The sequence below is a fragment of the Geotrypetes seraphini genome, chromosome 3, assembly GCF_902459505.1.
Source record: "Geotrypetes seraphini chromosome 3, aGeoSer1.1, whole genome shotgun sequence".
NCBI lineage: Eukaryota > Metazoa > Chordata > Amphibia > Gymnophiona > Dermophiidae > Geotrypetes > Geotrypetes seraphini.
The window spans coordinates 334,730,394-334,748,784 of record NC_047086.1 but is presented as its reverse complement, the minus strand read 5'-3'; the positions used below and the strand labels follow the sequence as shown (position 1 = coordinate 334,748,784).

The 18,391-nt window shown below is 39.8% G+C and overlaps 1 protein-coding gene across 3 annotated transcripts in view; it reads right to left on the bottom strand.

The window, feature by feature from the left end:
* The window catches only part of PAPOLG (poly(A) polymerase gamma), a 144,952-nt gene that overhangs the window by 99,886 nt on the left and 26,675 nt on the right, over positions 1-18,391 (bottom strand). For all 3 annotated transcript variants that reach the window (XM_033937949.1, XM_033937950.1, XM_033937951.1), the window contains exons 6-10: positions 17,815-17,868; positions 13,366-13,477; positions 9,272-9,361; positions 5,965-6,103; positions 243-315 (exon numbers count right to left, since the gene is read on the bottom strand). In XM_033937949.1, coding sequence (XP_033793840.1) covers positions 243-315; positions 5,965-6,103; positions 9,272-9,361; positions 13,366-13,477; positions 17,815-17,868 — 468 coding nt within the window. The remainder of the gene's footprint in view (positions 1-242; positions 316-5,964; positions 6,104-9,271; positions 9,362-13,365; positions 13,478-17,814; positions 17,869-18,391) is intronic.

The following is an 18,391-nucleotide window of genomic DNA, read 5'->3' as shown; positions in this document are numbered from 1 at the left end:
AAGCCTTTGCGAACTACAGCAGCAATTTGGCTTTCCATTTCCATTGTGCTTATTTCACACAAATTGGTTTGTTTTGTATTTGTAGCACCAGTTGCAAAAACAGATGGTTCTAAAATTGTAACTACATATAATTTCAAGCAAAATCATAAGCAGATATCACAAAGAAACACCCCCCCCAAACACCCCATACTGAAACATGACTTTCTACATTTAGTTTCTATCTAGTAGTTACTGCCACATACCCTGGGATCCCAGACTGGTAAGTTAAGATTGCTCTCCTCTGGTTGCTTCAGCAGCACTGGATTTGGCCATTCCCTGAAATTAAAGAAAAAATTACTTCTTACATAAGGAAAGAAATATTAGATTCTTACCTTGCTAATCTTCTTTCTTGTAACCAGGACTGGTAGTCTTGACCATTGAGTTTAATCCCCACTAGTTATGAGGGCTGTAGAGAGATCACTGTTTTCATGCTCCACCTCCCATCACTCTGGGATGAGCTTCTCCACCCCAGTCAATACCAAAGCTTCTAGCAAATCCTAGAGTGAGGGGAACTCCCCAAATCTATTCTGCTTGAAATACAAACAACAATATTTTTAAAACCACTAGTAAATGAAACATAGGTGGTAAAAAAAAGGAACCGCCTACCTGTGTGCTATCTTCACCAATAATTCTGCAACTCATATCAACGAATTATTCTTTATTCCCGACCCTACCAGGTAGGCAAGAGAAACAAGACTTAAGTAAGCAGAGATATCTGAAACAGAAAGCAGGCTAGTATATAATCAGACAGGGCGGGCATCAAGACTACCAGTCCTGGTTACAAGAAAGAAGATTAGCAAGGTAAGAATCTTTCCTTCTTGTGAAACAGGACTGGTAATCTTGACCATCGGGATAGTATCAGAGAAGTCCCCGGTTCCTAGAGTGGGACAGAAGAGCCTGCTACCAGCATGGAGGGCCCAAAAGTGTTGTCCAGCCCGGCTGTAACATCCACCCTGTAAAAACACACACAAAAACAACAACTTGGTGAATGTGTGAGAGATTGGACCAAGTGGCCATCCTGCAAATCTCTGCAGGGGAGACTGTTCTACAATGCCCAAAAAGACACAATGCTGCGAGTGGAGCATGCCTTCACTGCCACTGGGGATGATGTTCTACTCCCAATGGATGTGGAAGATATGGCCATCCTGATCCCCCTGGATATGGTCACTTTAGACACTGGCCTCCCCCAATGTGCTGCATTCATATGCATGAAGGGGTAATCAGACAGCCAGAACTCATTGGTCACCTCCAAATATCGAATCAAAATTTGTCGCACATCCAGAACTTTCAGCAAATCTGTTTTCTTCACTCTTGTAGGAATGAAAGCTGGGTGTTGAACCTCCTGGTTCATATGAAAACTGGACAAGACTTTTGATAGAAGGAAGAGATCATTCGAATAGACACTACTTCCGAGATGCAAAGAAAGGTTTCCCTACAGGACAGAGCCTGCAGCTCCAACACCCTTCTTGCAGACGTCACAGCCACTAAGAAAGATCAATGAGTGGCACCTCATCCAAAAGGTTCATATGGGACCTTCACAAGTGCCCACAGGACCAGATTTAAGATCTCAAGATGGAAACGTACTATTGCAGTGAAGGGCAAAGATGCAAGGCTTCCTTCAAAAATCTGGATACATCTGGATGGGCCAACGTGCACTTGTTGAGCTGTGCACTGAAGCAAGAAAGTCTGGCTATTTGTACCTTGAGAGAGCCAATCGCCATGTCCTTCTTCCGAACTTCCTGCAGGAAGCCTAGTACTACCGAAACCGTTGCGATCAGTGGGTCTGAGCAATGTTCTCACACCAGGTCCTGAAACACTTCCGTGCTGCCAACATGGACTGTTTCTTAGCTCTCAGGAGCATGGCAATAATCTCAGGGGAATAGCCTTTATGCTCCAAGGCTTTGCGCTCAAGAGCCATGCAGTAGACCAAAGCACTCCAGATCCTCCAGAATGATGGGACCCCGGGAGAGCAGATTCAAATAAGGAAGCCTGAGAGCCACGTCCCTCTGCAGACATACTAGGTCTGCATACAACAGCTACCTCAGCCAACCTGGAGCTACCAAGATCACTCAACCTGGGTGTGTTCTGACCTGCCAAAGAACTCTGCCTATCACTGGCCAGAGTGGGGGAACAAACAGAAACTCCTCTGCAGGCCTGAGAAGACTCAGACTGCCCTTCCTTCTAGGGCACTGCCCAGGGCTCACAGAGCTAACCATACTTCTCTCACTTCCAAGCGATTGATCAACCAATCTCTCTGAGATGGGGACCATTGCCCTTGTAGTAGTGTCCCTTGCAATGAGCTCCCAAGCCAAATAGGCTGGCATCCGTCATCAGGACTGTCCACTGGGAGATGAGTAGCGGCACTGCTCTGTTCAATGAGTGTGGCTCCAGTCACCAGTCCAGGCTGAGAGCAGAGGGACTGGTTAGGCACATATGGAGAAAATTTAGCCGTCACATAGCCCGATGCCATGTCGTGCAAGGATTTGAACACTAGTATCAGGCCCTTGAAGATACGTTTGGCTACAGGCAGCCAGTGAGCCAATGCTAGAGCCTAGGAGACAGGGTCACAGGCACGGAGGTTTTTTAGAAGTCTGATTGCCATGTTTTGAACACACTGGAGCTGTCATACATTCTTCGCTGCGAGACCATTGAATAGCCCATTGCAGTAATCCATGTGTGAGAATACTAAGGCACTCTGAAAAGTCATTCCTTATTTTTCAGAGTTGTCACAGGTAGTAAAATGAGGAAGATACTACCTGAGAGATATGGTCAGAAAGTGACATGTTGCAGTCAAGGAGTATTCCTAGGCTGCACACTTAGGTCTTTTGCAGTTATAGTCAAGTCCCAGCACAGCGAGAGATGGGCACAGTCACAGCATTCTTTGCAGATCCAAAGGAGTTCTGTCTTGGAGGCATTTAGCTGTAGTTTGATAGACATCCAGGAGTATTCCCAGGCTGCATTCTTGGGTCTTTAGTCAAGTCCCAGCACAGCGAGAGATGGAATGGCCATAGGGTTCTTTGCTGGCGGATCCAAAGGAGTTCTGTCTTAGAGGCATTTAGTTGTAGTTTGACAGATATCCTTGGGGCATGGCTTGGTCACGCATGAAGAAGGTTGGGTAGTGAGTGAGCTCCGCATTGGCAGACTTTGAAAGTATTATAAATAAGTCGCATGAAATATTTGAAACTTTGTGTTTTAAACGAAGGATAAAAGGTGTGTAATGGCTTCGGGGAAGCAAAATAAGAATAAGTCAGTGTTTGTAACATCCGGAAGTATTAAGAGAGCGAAGACGGAGCTGGAGTCAGCATCAAAAAATGGCGATAATGAGGTTATGAAGGAACTGAAAGATTAAAGAGATTGTGTCGGGCATGGCAAAGAAAGTTAACAATTTGACAGAGGACGTTTCCACCCTGAACAAGAAAATCGAAATTTTAGAAATGAAGTCAAACAATATGGAGGAAAGAATGTTTATAGTGGAAACAGAAATACTTCATAATAAAACAGATCGGAGGAAAATTGAATTACTCACTCGTGAGCTGAGGACTGCTCAAACCGAGAGGAGGAATAATTTAAGACTTTTAGGACTACCGGAAGGGGTGGAGAAAGGAAATGCGATCTCCTTCCTAGAAAATATACTACCTAAAATACTGCCGATAAAGTCAAAGTTTCCTTTAGAAGTTGAAAGAGCACACAGGATTCCGGCGAGGAGATCAGATAAGCAAAAGGGTCCTAGGCCATTAATCTTTAAGTTATTAAGACATCAACAGGTCATGGAGATCTTTCAACTAGCAAAGCAGAATAAAAATTTGAAATATCAAGACACCCATATACATTTACTACCCGACTTTGCCAGAAACACAGCAAACAAAAGAAAAAGTTTTTTTTGGATCTTAGACCCCAGCTGACAGAGATGGGGGCTAAATATGGTTTAATATATCCTGCTATTATGAAGATAACCTTTGATAATAAAACAATCACTTTTGATGATCCAGAGAAGTTACAAAGTTTTATACAGCAGCAGGAACACCCAATGTCTACATAATTCCTCTCAATGAGGAAAAAAGGGAAAAACAGGAAAAACAGTTTAATTATACTATTATATGTATCTATTTTTTTTCTGATGATAATATATAAGTGAAATCTCTTATGCATGTGTTAAGTGTCTTCATAGGTTTCTAAGGAAAACGGATTAGAATGTTTACAGTTTTATTTTAAATAGTGTGATTCAACGGTCCCTGCAAGGAATTCATCAAACTAGGAATAAACGTTCTAAATTGGAATAATAGCAACTCTAGTGCTGTGGTTATACCTTTTTGTATCTGTTATATACAGAAATCTAGAGAGGAGTCAGAAGCTAAAGGAAGCTAAGAAACAGAACTTTAATACTGGAATTAAAGATTTAGACTTTGGGCTATCATTGCTCTGAAAGACCAGTTTCTGGCAGCTAAATAGGTGAAAGCCATGACCATTGAGGCTCGTCATGCCGCCCGGAAGCAATGCTAAAATCAGCTGGTCAATTCCGCTACCAGGAAAAGACACCGTTAGAACCACAAATGTACTTCAAAAGATTGAGAATTTATTCCTAGCAGTTGCCAAAGAGTCATCAGCATTGGTACACAATCTTGTGATTTGAAAGATATGGCGGATACTTCATTTTAATGAGCGGGAATTTTCTTTTTGTTCGCAAGTTCAAAAATTTTTCAAGAATAGATTATATTTTTGTTTCAAATCAATTAGTACAACAAGTGACAAAAGCATCCATAGACCTGATCATACTATCAGATCATGGAAGTGTGTGGATTGAATTTAAGTTTGGGGACCAAGAATATAGTAGGTCTGTTTGGAGATTCGATAATACATTGATTGCAGACTCAAATTTCCTTTAAGATTTTAATTTAAAAATGACTGAATTTTTTCAAATTAATACCTCGGAAGAAATTAGTATAGAAACATTATGGAATGCATTTAAGGCTACCATGAGGTAATATTTCATATTCGGCATATATTAGAAAACAACTTAAACAATTTTCTGATTTGGAAAAAGAAATTAAAAATTTGGAAAATAAATTAGCTGATAAGTGGGAGCAAAATACCTTGCAGGCTTTATTAAAAGCCAAGAGTAAATATGAGATATCGTCAAAATTGGTAAGGGAAGATTTGTTTTCCCAGCAAACTTTGTATTATGGAAATTCAAATAGGCGGGAAAATTATTGGCAAATTATCTTAAAGTGAAGAAAAGAAAAACAAAAATTATTGCTATAAAAGATGAGAAAGGAATGACATACTCAAATTGAAAGCATTGTCAATTTTTAAATTTTTATAAAGACCTATATTCTTCTGTGCCTTATGTAAATAAAGAAAAGGATGGTATAGAATTTTTGAATTTGATTGAAGGTCCGAAAGTTCCTAAACATATTAAAAGAAGTTTAGAAGAGCCTATATCATTAAAAGAATTAGAAACAGCGTTGAAGTCTCTTAGAGTTGGATCCGCTCCAGGTAGGGATGGTTTCACAGTGGAATTTTATAAATAATTTCAAGTTACCCTATTACCTCATTTATTGAAATTATATCAGGATCAACTAAATAAGGGTTGAATTACAGGTACTATGGTGGAATCAATGACCATAGTTTTGCCAAAGCCAAACAAAGATCCCACATTGGTTTCAAATTACAGACTTATCACTAATTAATGTAGAAGGAAAACTTTTGGCTAAGATTTTGGCTTTACGTTTAGCTAAGCTCTCCCTTATTATTGATATGCACCAAACTGGATTCGTTGCTGGAAGACATTCATCTAACACAAGATTGGCTTTTCATGTTAAACTTAACAAAAGCCATGAAAGATCCGGCTTTTTCTGTATCCTTGGATGCAGAGAAGGCCTTTGATTGTGTGGAGGTTGACTCAAGCAGAAAACAAGTGTTACTTACCACTTAGAAAAAACTAAGAAGAATTTGTGGACAAGAGTGGATGCCACTGCATTTGGATATAACTGACATGTCCTGGCTACCAACATTGCCCAAGAGACGCCACCAAGAAATCCTAGCATGTTGGAATAAATCCCACGCCCTGTGAACAATAAAATTTGTATGCACAAAAGTTTTAGATAATACACCATGAAGGCTTATTTAAAAAGTAGTGCATTCTTATTGGAAGTGTTGTGTTGATAAAATTAAACTAGTAAGCAAGATAAGAACCATATGAAATGTATAAAACCCAATTTCTGCATTAACACTTGGATAAAGAAACCATATGCAACTTGGGCATCTATTCCCTAGTAAGCATAGCATTTATTTTAATTTGTGCAATTATGTAAGCTCTTGCAAGCAGGGACAGTCTCGTGTGTTTAATGTACAGCACTGTGTGCACATGCTAGCACTACAGAAATAGTAGCAGCAGTATTAGTAATATTTAGACCAGTGTTTCTCCAACACGCAATATGCAGGCTGCTTGTTGGGGGTTCATGGCCAGGCTGCTGCTGGAGGAGATCTCTCTGCCCATCTGCCCACCCCCTGCTAAAGCTACTGCTGGGGATCCCTCCTTGCTTGCTGCACCATTCCCACCTCTGAAGGCAACCCTGTTACTTCGTTGGAGCTAGACTGGCTCCCCTCCTCCCCCGCAGCACTCCATGCAGGGTCACAGGCAGCAACTCGCATGCTACGTAGCTGACCCAAAACCTTCTCTCCGATGCCAGAATTGATGTCAGAGGGAAGGCTTGTAGGCAAGCCACATGTGTGTGAATTGCTGCATGCACCATCCCTGCATGGAGTTGCTGCTGGAGGAGAATGGAGTGAATCCAGCTCCAAAAAAAAAACAGGGTCGGCTTTCGGGGTACGGCTGGCAGGGATCCCCGGCGTGCAACTTAATTTTGGGACAAAGCTGAAAGGAAAGGAGGGGGCACGAAGACACAGAAGGAAGGGAAGAAAAAAAAAAAAGGGAGAATTGATGGGCATAAGTGTGTGGGCGAGAGATGGTGCACATGGGGAAAGGAAGAAAGGAAAATTGGGCAGAGGAGTGAGGTAGAAAGGAAAATTGGGTAGAGAGAGGAGTGAGGTAGAGATGCATCTTATTTTCAATCAGAATATACATATAGTAACAAAATTTTTAGATCTAGGACACAACCCATAAATCTAGGAGCCAAGTCCAAATTTATTTTATATACTGCAATATATGTAGAAAGCACAAAGTGGTTTAATGTGCTCAATGTAATTACAATAGCAGGGAAGGCGTAGATAAAAGGGTAATGCTCTTCTTCACTGCCCACCCAGCCACCCAAAGCATATCTAGCAACACTTCCAGGAAAAATTGATTAATCTTACCATGTTAATGTAATTTTGAAAGTTGTTTTTTTTTTATATCATCGCTGTCTGTATACAGTCTTTCTCTGTAAACCGCTCTGAACTGTTTGTGGTATTGCGGTATATAAAAGTAAAGTAATTATAATAAAAGGTTTTAGGCTGCAGGTGTCAAAGCAATGGGAGAGATGCAGTTGCTAGGGGTAGGTGGCCGATGCACCCACCCACCTACCTTCCCAAAAGCTGCAAGATTAACTTCTCCCCATTGCCCACTTGCTCCCCGCAACCACAGCCTAAAGCCTCTCATCTACCCAGCCAGGGTTACCAGATGTCCAGGAAAGCCTGGACATGTCCTCCATGTGGGCTGCCTTTCCAGGATGGGCACCCCCTCCCCTCCAATTTTCTCTGTCTCCTATTCTCCCTGTCCTCCAGTGATGTCCCCATACTTCCTCCTTAGCTCTTTAACCACCCCCAAACTCCCCACAGTATACTGTAATATCCTCATAGGTTTCTCTCAATCAACTCTGTAGCAATCTCCAATAACTGAATCCCTTTGTACATCTCTCAAGCTCTCTCCACTTGCAAACCACCCTAACTCCTGAACCTGAGTAAAGAATTTGCTCCCTTCCTGCTCCACACTCCCAACCACCAAAGCACACACTTGGGGTAGAGAGAGAGAAAACACGACAACTCCTAGAGCACACCGACACTGCTTTCTCTTCTCATTCTTTCTGTACCTTCACTATCTGCTTATGGGTTCAGTTATCACCATACTGATTCTCCCTTTCTAATCACCCCCTTTCACTATGCTCCCTTTCCAGCCATCTCCTAGTTTCAAGAATATTCAGTATATCTTTTCATCAAGCTATGCAATCAATGGGGTTATCAGAATTTAAATAATATTCTAAATATGATTATATCTGTAACAGTGCTAAAATAGACCATCCTAGGAAGATTCAGTGTGCCTGGAGCTAGCATTTTTTTTTTTTTTATCATCAGTCAACTGCCCTGGCTAGTCACGATTACAATATTGCAAAGGAAGAAATTATATTCAAAAACTGTCATTTTTACCACTAATCATTAAATTTAAAAGGTTATATAAGAACATAATTGCCGCTGCTGGGTCAGACCAGTGGTCCATCGTGCCCAGCAGTCCGCTCACGCGGCGGCCCTCTGGTCAAAGACCAGCCCTACCTAAGTACATTCTGGTTCAGCAGGAACATGTCCGACTGTCTTGAATCCCTAGAGGGTGATTTCCCCTATGAGACTCTGGAAGAGCGTTCAAGTTCTCTACCACTCTCTGGGTGAAAAAGAACTTCCTTATGTTCGTAAAGAATCTATCCCCTTTTAACTTTAGAGAGTGCCCTCTCGTTTTCTCTACCTTGGAGAGGGTGAACAACCTGTCCTTATCTACTAAGTCTACTCCCTTCATTACCTTGAATGTTTCGATCATGTTCCCTCTCAATCTCCTCTGTTCGAGGGAGAAAAGGCCCAGTTTCTCTAATCTTTCACTGAAAGTGACCCAATTTTAAGACTAGAAAACAGAATGTTTTTCCAAATATTCTAGATTTCCAAATATTCTGTGTATCACAGTAGACAATTTACACAAGTATTAACATAGATGGAAAGGGGGGGGGAAAGGAAAGAGAAACAAGACTATTTTGCAAGAACTTTAGTGAACCTCTTCTAAACTCTCCCTAGAAAGACATTCACTGAAAATAATTTTTTTTAAAGATGAATGCATCATGGAATGTTTGTGACAAAGTATATAAGAAACCTGAAATATATATGTGCAATATTTATCTTTTATTCCCCATCCCAAGAAGTTATCGAAGCCACAGACAAGAAACCACTATAAATTGAGTATGACCAAGAATATTTCCATTGGTTACAAAATCAACATGCAAATTTTCATTTCAGGTAAAGAACCTCAAGGACTTACTTTTTGCCCACAATTTAATAGCTCTTAATGTTAGCCTGAAGTTCTCTTTGTTTGGTACCAAATGCAGAATTTCATCGGTAACTCTACAACCTAGAAGAAAAAAAAAAAAATTAGAAAGGTTTGTTTCTGTGTTTCAAATCCATATGTTCTAATCAGTAAGAATTTTGAACAGTTCAAGATCTTTCATAAAAAAAAAAAAATTACACATCTGAGAAAAACCTTAAATTGCTTCTCATTATGTCAGCTAGTGAATAGGAATATGAAGAGGGACTGCATTTGGCCTCTAGTAAGGTTCACCCCTCTATACAAAAATCTTGTAGTAAAATTACTATGAGAAAGGAAAGTTTAAAAAAAATAAATAAAAAAAGCCTACAAATGGGAAACAGAAGATTTTACAACAAGATTTTTTTGTGTCATTTTCCCTCTGCAATACCATTTGAACATCCAAATTACATGAACTAATTTGGATGTTCAAATGGTATTGCAGAGGGAAAATGACACAAAATACTCGTTATGCCAATGATCAGATTTCATAGCACATTAATAATGGTTATATTAGAATGGGGAGGGGAAAGGAATGTATATTATATGGATTTAAGAAATGAAAAAAGGGAAGGGTTATATTTTATGTGATAAATGAATTATTTGTAATCACAATTTTTCATGTATTATATGAAGTTTTATGTACAATTAAAATATTGTAAGAATGAAAAATTTATAAATAAAATATTTAAAAAAAATAAAAAAAATGAACATCCAAATTACACAAATTTTTTTAAATGTAAAATATGTAATGTCTGATGGACATCATTGTTATCCAACACCACACTGTTAAACTCTGGTTACTCGCTAATTGAGATGTCTTGCCTGTCAGGGAATCCCCAAACCAGCACACTCTTCAAACAGACCTCAGAATCCAAAGGATATCACTCACAAAGCCAAAAAAAGGCTGTAAAAGGAGTTAATCTGATCTTATCATTGGTCCACTCTGGGACAGCTGAAATAGAGAAAAAACTCCTTTTAAGAGGGGGAAAAAGGTCTCTGGCTCAGAACCCGGGTTAAATTAAGTGCTTAACAACAAAAGGGAATCACCCAACACAAAGGGAATTCAAATTGCCAACTAAAGATGTAAATGTATGTTCAAGGGTGTAGTGTAAATATCCAGTGTTCAATAAGGAAAGGAAATTCAGACTTAGCTCTGTTCTGTGGTTGTCCTTTCCAGATGTGCTTCGCCTGACGCAGCAGTTTGAAACAAGGATTCTCTTGTTGAGAAATATCTGTCCTAGTTTCTGGGTGTTTGCAGGAAGTTTTTATCTCAATGTGGATTACAATTGTCGGCTGGATTGTTCATCTTTCAGCTCTGTTCTACGTTGTAGTCCTTTCCAGATGAACGATCCAGCCGACAATTGTAATCCACAGACACAATAGTCGTGAATAAACTGAGAGGGTGGATTTAGGACCCAAAGTGATGAACTGGACTGAAAACTGGTTGACTAACATAGGGTGGTGGTGATAAATATAATTCATGCAGAGTAAAGAAAGATCTCATGGATCAGTACTGGGTCTGAATCTGTATAAATTTGAGGGGAATATTGCTGAAGGGTTAGAAGGAAAGGTTTGCCTTTTTGCAATGAGAAGAAAAGACATCTCCAAAAATCAGAATAGTCAAAGGTCTGGCAGTTTAAATTTAATGCAAAGTGCAGAAATCCAAAGGAGAGGCACAAGATAGGAGGCGAGAGATTGATAAGCACAGCTCAGGAGAGGATCTCAAGCTTGCAAAATAAACATGGCAGTGAACATAGCCAGGTTGCATAAAAAGGTATAATACAAGCAGAAAAAAAGGGGAGGCGTTTAGTGCTCTACTCGAGTATTGTGTTCAATTTTGGAAATCAAACCCCACTAAATATGCAAGACAAAGTGAGTCAGAGAAAAGATATGAAAAAGAGCGTTTTGCACCCCAAGCTATGAGATTTGATTACCTAAAAATGTATACCCTAGAGCAGTACATCTTAAACCTCTCCTGCGGGACACCCAGTCAGTTGGATTTTCGGTTCATAGACAGTAACGCGGAAGACAAAGGTGCGTGCCGACAACTGAGCACAAGGCAGAGGCGCGCGCTGAAGAAAAAGACTGTTTTTAGGGGCTGCGACGGGGGTTTTTGTTGGGGAGCCCCCCCACTTTACTTAATACAGATTGCGGCGGCGTTTTGGGGGGTTGTAACCCCCCACATTTTAGTGAAAACGTAACTTTTTCCCTAAAAACAGGGAAAAAGTTAAGTTTCCAGTAAAATGTGGGGGGGTTACAACCCCCCAAGCCCCTCACAACGCCCCCACCCCCCGTCGTAGCCCCTAAAAACTGTCTTTTTCTTCGGCGTGCGTCTCCACGCTGCACTCAGTTGTCTACTCGCGCCTTTGTCCCGGCGCGCTTTTGACCTGACACCGGATTTTCAAGATATCCCTAATGAATATGCATGAGGCAGATTTGCATGCCTGTCGCCTCTTTATATGCAAATCTGCCTCATGCATATTCATTAATAAATACCTGCTAACTTTAAGAAACCTTCTATTGCACTTATGTTTTGTTTTTTATTACCACATAAATATATTTATATCACACTGTTTTAAATAACATATTACCAAACCAAACTCTGTAACCAAATCATATTCATTAGGGATATCTTGAAAACCCAACTAGCTGGGGTCCCCCAACAGGTTTAAGAACCACTGACTTAAAGGAAAGGGGAGATTGAAGACAAGACAAGACATTCAAATATTTGAAAGGTAATATACAAACCATTCCCAGAGATGGGAAGGTAGTAGAACTGAGGCTGCAGAGGGGCTGACTCAGGAATAATGTCAGAAGTAATTTTTCAAGGAGGTGGTAACAGGAATGAAAAAACAAAAAAACAAAACCCAAACAGTAGTGTGTGGGATAAACAAAGGACTCCTGTATGGAAAGAGAAAGAAACGTGGTGCTTGGATAGAAACTCCAGTATTTGGAAAATAAAGCTAGTGCAGGTAGACTTCTCTAGTCTGTCCTAAAAATGGCAAGGACAAATAAGTTCAAGCATTCATATGTAATATTGCATCATATCATATGCTATGGTTTATCTTGCTGGGCAGACTATTAGATAAAGGTACAGGTCTTTATCTGCCATCTACTATGTTAAAGTGGGAGTTCTGGCTACCTTTGGAGGAAGTCTTCAGCTGACAGAGCTTTGAGGAAAATCATCAGCTAGAGTTTTCATATTTTATATTAGGGACTCTAGCAGAGACCCATTTACAAAGTATGTATTCTTCCCAATTAATATTTCGAAATTATTTTTTAAAATGGTATCTTTGCTCATTTGTAAAGTCTCTACCAGAGTATAATGAAATGAAATAAGCTACTTCTGAAGTGGGCAGGGATGGAAGAGATTACTTGTAGGAATAGGTTCGATTCCAGCAGTGATGGGTTTAATTTCTGTCCCTGTGCAACTCTCGAATCTACGAGTGTCACACAGACATCCATGTCCTTTATTTTTTCCTATTCATAGTTTAGATCAGGGGTGTCAAAGTCCCTCCTCGAGGGTTGCAATCCAGTCGCGTTTTCAGGATTTCCCCAATGAATATGAATGAAATCTATTTGCATGCACTGCTTTCATTGTATGCTAATAGATCTCGTGCAAATTCATTGGGGAAATCCTGAAACCCCAACTGGATTGCAGCCCTCGAGGAGGGATTTGACATCCCTGGTTTAGACGTTTCAGTTTGTAGAATGGACGTTTCAGTTTGTAGAAGGGACGTTCTTGCTGTACATTTCTAGTACATAAACGTTCATCTCACTATTTTAGAATAGGCTGTTTCCTTGGCATTCATTGTGTTATACTGACTTGGCTGTCCTTTCTAAAATGCTGCTGCTGTTACTCCCAGTACCATGCCCTTTCTCATCCAAAATCTCACACCTGCAACTTCTATTAGGAACACACTATGCAAACTTTGCCTAAGCTTTTGAATATACTATAATGTCTTAAATCTCAAGATGTGGGGCAATACTACTAAACCTTGGAAAATGAGAGAAAGTCTGGGTTTTATACACAATTGTTTTATTATTACCATTTAAGCTTCGTATACATCTTATATCGAGGCTTCTCAGCCGTGAATCTTCTCGGAGATCCAAATTGTCAGGAATAGTCTGCAGGGCTAGCCTAGCAAACACAAGGTCAATCTTAATTTGGGGTGGGGGAGGGAAGAAGAAAATTTAAAAAATAGTTACAACACACTTAAGCACAAACAAATCCAAAGACCATACTGATCTGGATGCAGCTGGTTCAGTCTATCTAAAGGCACATATATGCAGGATGCAGCAGCCAAAATAGTTTGTCATATTACTCCTAAAACCTCTTCATTGGCTCCCAAAAAAACAAAATTACATTTTTAAAAAAGTGTTTGCGCTTAAGGTTAAGCAGTTTGGTTGACTGTTATTGCTACAACATTACATCTGTATCAGCCAACAAGAGCTTAAAGATCACCTAATCAGTATTTCCAACAAATTCTATCATGTAAAAATTATCTAAAATGTACATAATTTCTTTGTTTAAAATAGCAGGTCCAAAACTTTGGAATGGCTTGTATCTAAAATTGTGAGAATTGTGAAATTGTGCAGAGTTCAATAGCCTTAACAACCTAACAGGCATTTGTAACTGAAATTGTTTTTAAACTTATGAAATATCAAGAATAGGATATAAATATGCAAACAAGATAATTGATGCAGTTCAGAACAAAACTACAAATTGGTTCATGTTGAATTGACGATTCAAGTCAGAGGTCAGCACTAGAGGAGTAAGCTGCAGAGATGACAGTTCCATCTCCCTAGCTTACCTTACTGTGAACATCTGAGCAATTCTGGACTTTTGTGCTGAGACCTGGGAATGGATCATTGCTCAACTTCGCTTTCTATCCACATCAGTGGAATGCACCTAATCAATTTAAACCAGAGGTCAGCACCAGAGGCACTGTGCACCAAAAAAGGAGCACTCCTTCGTGTGGACTTCAACATAAATTATGGACTGTCTACGGGGAATTAAGATGACTGGATATAGTATTCCAACTGTAATAGGTCAGGGTTGCTATGGGGAGCTAGCCTATTGTAAAATGTCTATTTCTCAACCCAGATGTTTAGTTCCAGTTACAATTTTGAGATGAAACTCAGTTGGTAGCTTCTGATCTTATTAAAATGTTAATAAATGTTTGTTCAGTTACAAATAAGGCTAATTTTGTTGGCTTGTTATCAGAGAGCTGGTTATTACCTGAGGATGTGCTCATCATTAATTCTAAATTGCACCACGAACTACTATGCTTCTGTCCAGTTTTGGAAGAGATGGAGGAGTAATTGTTATAGCTAGAAAAGATTAACCTCCCCCTCTTTTTTTTTTTTACGATGCCACATTAGGCTTAGCTTTTCTTTTAAAAAAAAAAAAAAAAGCCTTATGTGGCTTTGTAAAAACAAAGGGAGGGGAGGGGGAGTTAAGTTTGCTACAAATAAAGTTCCCAATATAGAAGGGACCGACATGTTTTTATCTTTCAATCAAAATGCAAAAACTGGTGAATTGTTACACACAAGTGCCCAGTTATACAAAACACATGGTACACAAATATGTAGTGCAGCAATTATTTTAACATTTAAAACCTCAGAAACCTTGATGATATACAATCTCAATCATAGGTTGAAAAAAACAAAAAACTCCCAATCAAATTCATACTATTGAAAAATACTTTTGCATCAACTGTTTCAAACAGAGCCACAAACACCAAGAGATGAACATAGCACTTATCTTTTGCCCAATGGGGCCTCCATTTAATTCTCTTGTCAGAGTTTCATTAGGGGTCAAGTGCTACAGTGTTCATCTTAGTGATATTCACTCCACTAAAATGGTGCAAGATTTATTCAGATTAGTGAGCATAGAATTTATGATCAGGCCTCTGTGGTTGTTGGTGATTTTAATATACATGTAGATCAAAGAGCTTGTGACTCATTTGATGAGTTCCTAGAATTTTAGTCATTAGGATGGAAGCAAATGGTGGAAAGTTGTATACCTATTAAAAGGTCACATCCTTGATTTAATCTTTGTACTTGTGCATACTTTGTTGAATTTAACAGAGGCTCTTTCTATTTCACTTGTCCCTTGGTCTGATTTTCACTAACTTTAGATCTGTGTAAGCACTCAAGTTACTCGTGTAGAGGCTTTTGTTGTGGTTATTATAAGATCTGACCTTAACTTAGCATTGAAAACTCACTGGAATCTTACAGCATCAGCCGATGTTAATCAAGCCATTAATGTTTGGGATAACTGCTGACCTATCATTAAGTGATCTGTAACCTGTTGCTAAAATCATCTGTAGTACCTGAAGACTGGCAGATGGCCAATGTTACATCCGTTTTAAAAAAGGGTTCCACGGGAGATCTGGAAAATTACATACCGGTAAGCCCGACTTTAGTGCTGGGAAAATGGTGGAAACAATTATAAAAAATAAAATTGTGGAACACATACAAACATAATTTAATGGGACAGTCAGCATGGGTTCTGCTGAGGGAGATCTTGCCTTACTAATTTGCTGGACTTCTTTGAAGGTGTGAACATACATATGGCTATAGGTGAGCCGTTGATATAGTGTATCTAGCTTTTCAGAAGGCTTTAGATAAAGCTCATGAGAGGCTCCTGAAAATTAAAAAAAAAAAAGTGTTATGCGATAGGTGGCAAAATTCAGTTGTGGATTAGGAATTGGTTATCGGATAGAAAACATAGGATAGGGTTAAAAGTCCATTTTTCTCAATGGAGGAGGATAAATAGTAGAGTGCTGTAGGGATCCATGCTGGAGCCAGTGCTATTTAACTTATTTATAAATGATCTGGAAATTGGAACGAGCAACATGATTAAATTTGCAGACACTACTAAACTGTTCAAAGTTGTTAAAATGAATGTGGATTGAAAAACTGCAGGCAGACATTAGGAAATTGGCAGATGAAATTTAATGTGGACAAATGCAAAAATGATGCACATTGGGAAGAATAACTCAAATCATAGTTACCAGAAGCTAGGGTCCACCTTGGGGGATCAGTGCCCAAGAAAAAGATCTGGGTGTCATTGTAGACAATACGATTAAGCCTTCCACCCAATGTGCAGTGGTAACCAAAAAAGCAATCAAGATGCTCGGAATTATTAAAAATGGATTGTTAACAAGACTAAGAATATTATAATGCCTCTGTATCATTCCATGGTACGACCTCATCTGGAGTACTGTGTTCAATTCTGAACTCTAGATATAGCAGAACTAGAAAAGGTTCAAAGAAGAGTAACCAAGATGATAAAGGGGATGGAACTCTCTTGTATGAGGAAAGGCTAAAAAAGGTTAGGGCTCTTCAGTTTGGAAAAAAGAGATGGCTGAGGGAGATATGATTGAAGTCTACAAAATCCTGGAGTGGTACAGAACAGGTACAAGTGGATCGATTTTTGACTCCATCAAAAATTACAAAGACTAAGGGATACGCAAAGTTACAGGGAAATACTTTTAAAACCAATAGGAGGAAATGTTTTTTTACTCAGAGAATCGTTAAGCTCTGGAATGCATTGTCAGAGGTTGTGGTAAGAGCAGTTAACATAGCTGGTTTTAAGTAATGTTTGGACAATTTCCTGGAGGAAAGTCCATAGTCTGTTATTGAGAAAGATATGGGAGAAGCCACTGCTTGCCCTGGATCAGTAGCATGGAGTGTTGCTACTTTTTGGCGTTTTGCCAGGTACTAGTGACCTGAATTGGCCACAGTGAGGACAGGCTACTGGGCTAGATGGACCATTGGTCTGACCCAGTAAGGCAATACCAAGTGCCTTGAAAGCCGTTAATGTAGTTAGACGGCATTAGGAACCATGGTTTAATAAAGATTAAACTAAAATGAAGCATGACTTTAGGAAGCGAGCATTCTTGGAGAATCTTTCATGGGTCACACAAGAGCAATATAATCTGAAAGTTCAATAAATAGAACTTCCATGATGATTAAGGAGTTTTATAATAAAGTAATTGATTCCGATCCAGTTTATTCTAAAAGCTTTTCTCAGTGGTAGCAGCACTTACTTCAAGTCAGTTAATCCTGTTATTCAGGCAACCTTAACTAGTCAAGGTTTTGATGAGGAGTTTAAGCAGAAAGTTGTGAAAATTAATGCCTTATTTTGTGCTAAGCATCTTCCTACTGAGCAACCATGTAGTTTACAGCCCGATTCCCACTGGCATTCCTTTCAACTTACGACAGCCCAGGGAATCTAAGGTGTCTGCCCAGATAAGCAATTCATGCTGCCTGTTGGATCACTGCTCTCCCTCTGGAGTTGAAGCACTGAAGGACTCGACTTCAGGTTTCTTTGCAGAAATTAAAGAAATCCTTGAATGAAGGTAGGGTTCCATGGAATTAAAGAATAGTTTGGCTCTGCAACCACCACCAGCACCAAGTGAGTAATCTATGAATTTGCGCCAAGTGAGTAATCTATGAATTTTATCAATCAATAAAATAGTTCCTACCTCAATATTATCAAATTCAAACTTGATGACTGGAACAAATGCATCTTCGACTGCCTGTTTAAAATGAAAATTTTATAAAATTATGACAAGGATTTTAAATTATGTCTCACTGATCCATGGTGGGAAGAACTGCAGGGTGTTTAAAAATGATCTACACTCCTCCGTCCGTATTTGCAGGGGTTAGGGGCAGAGCCAGCCTGCAAATAAGGAAAACTCGTGAATAACTTTTGGGCAGACTAACCCACCCCGGACCTTACCTGGTGGTCTAGCGATGACGCGGAGCAGGAGCGATCTTCCTACATGCCTACCCTGTGCAGAGCCATGCTGCGAGTTCCTGTGGTCTCACGAGACTACAATGGGAGTTCCCGCTATAGTCTCGTGAGACCACAGAACTCGCAGCATGGCTCTGCACAGGGCAGGAGTGTAGAAGGTTGCTCCTGTCCCCGTCACCGCTAGACCACCAGGTAAGGTCCGTGCATGAAGATGCCACTGGAGCTGCATCCACAGCTGACAGCTGTGCACCTCCGATCACTCCCTCCTCCTCACCCCAATACAAGTTCCAGGGCCAGTTCTAGTT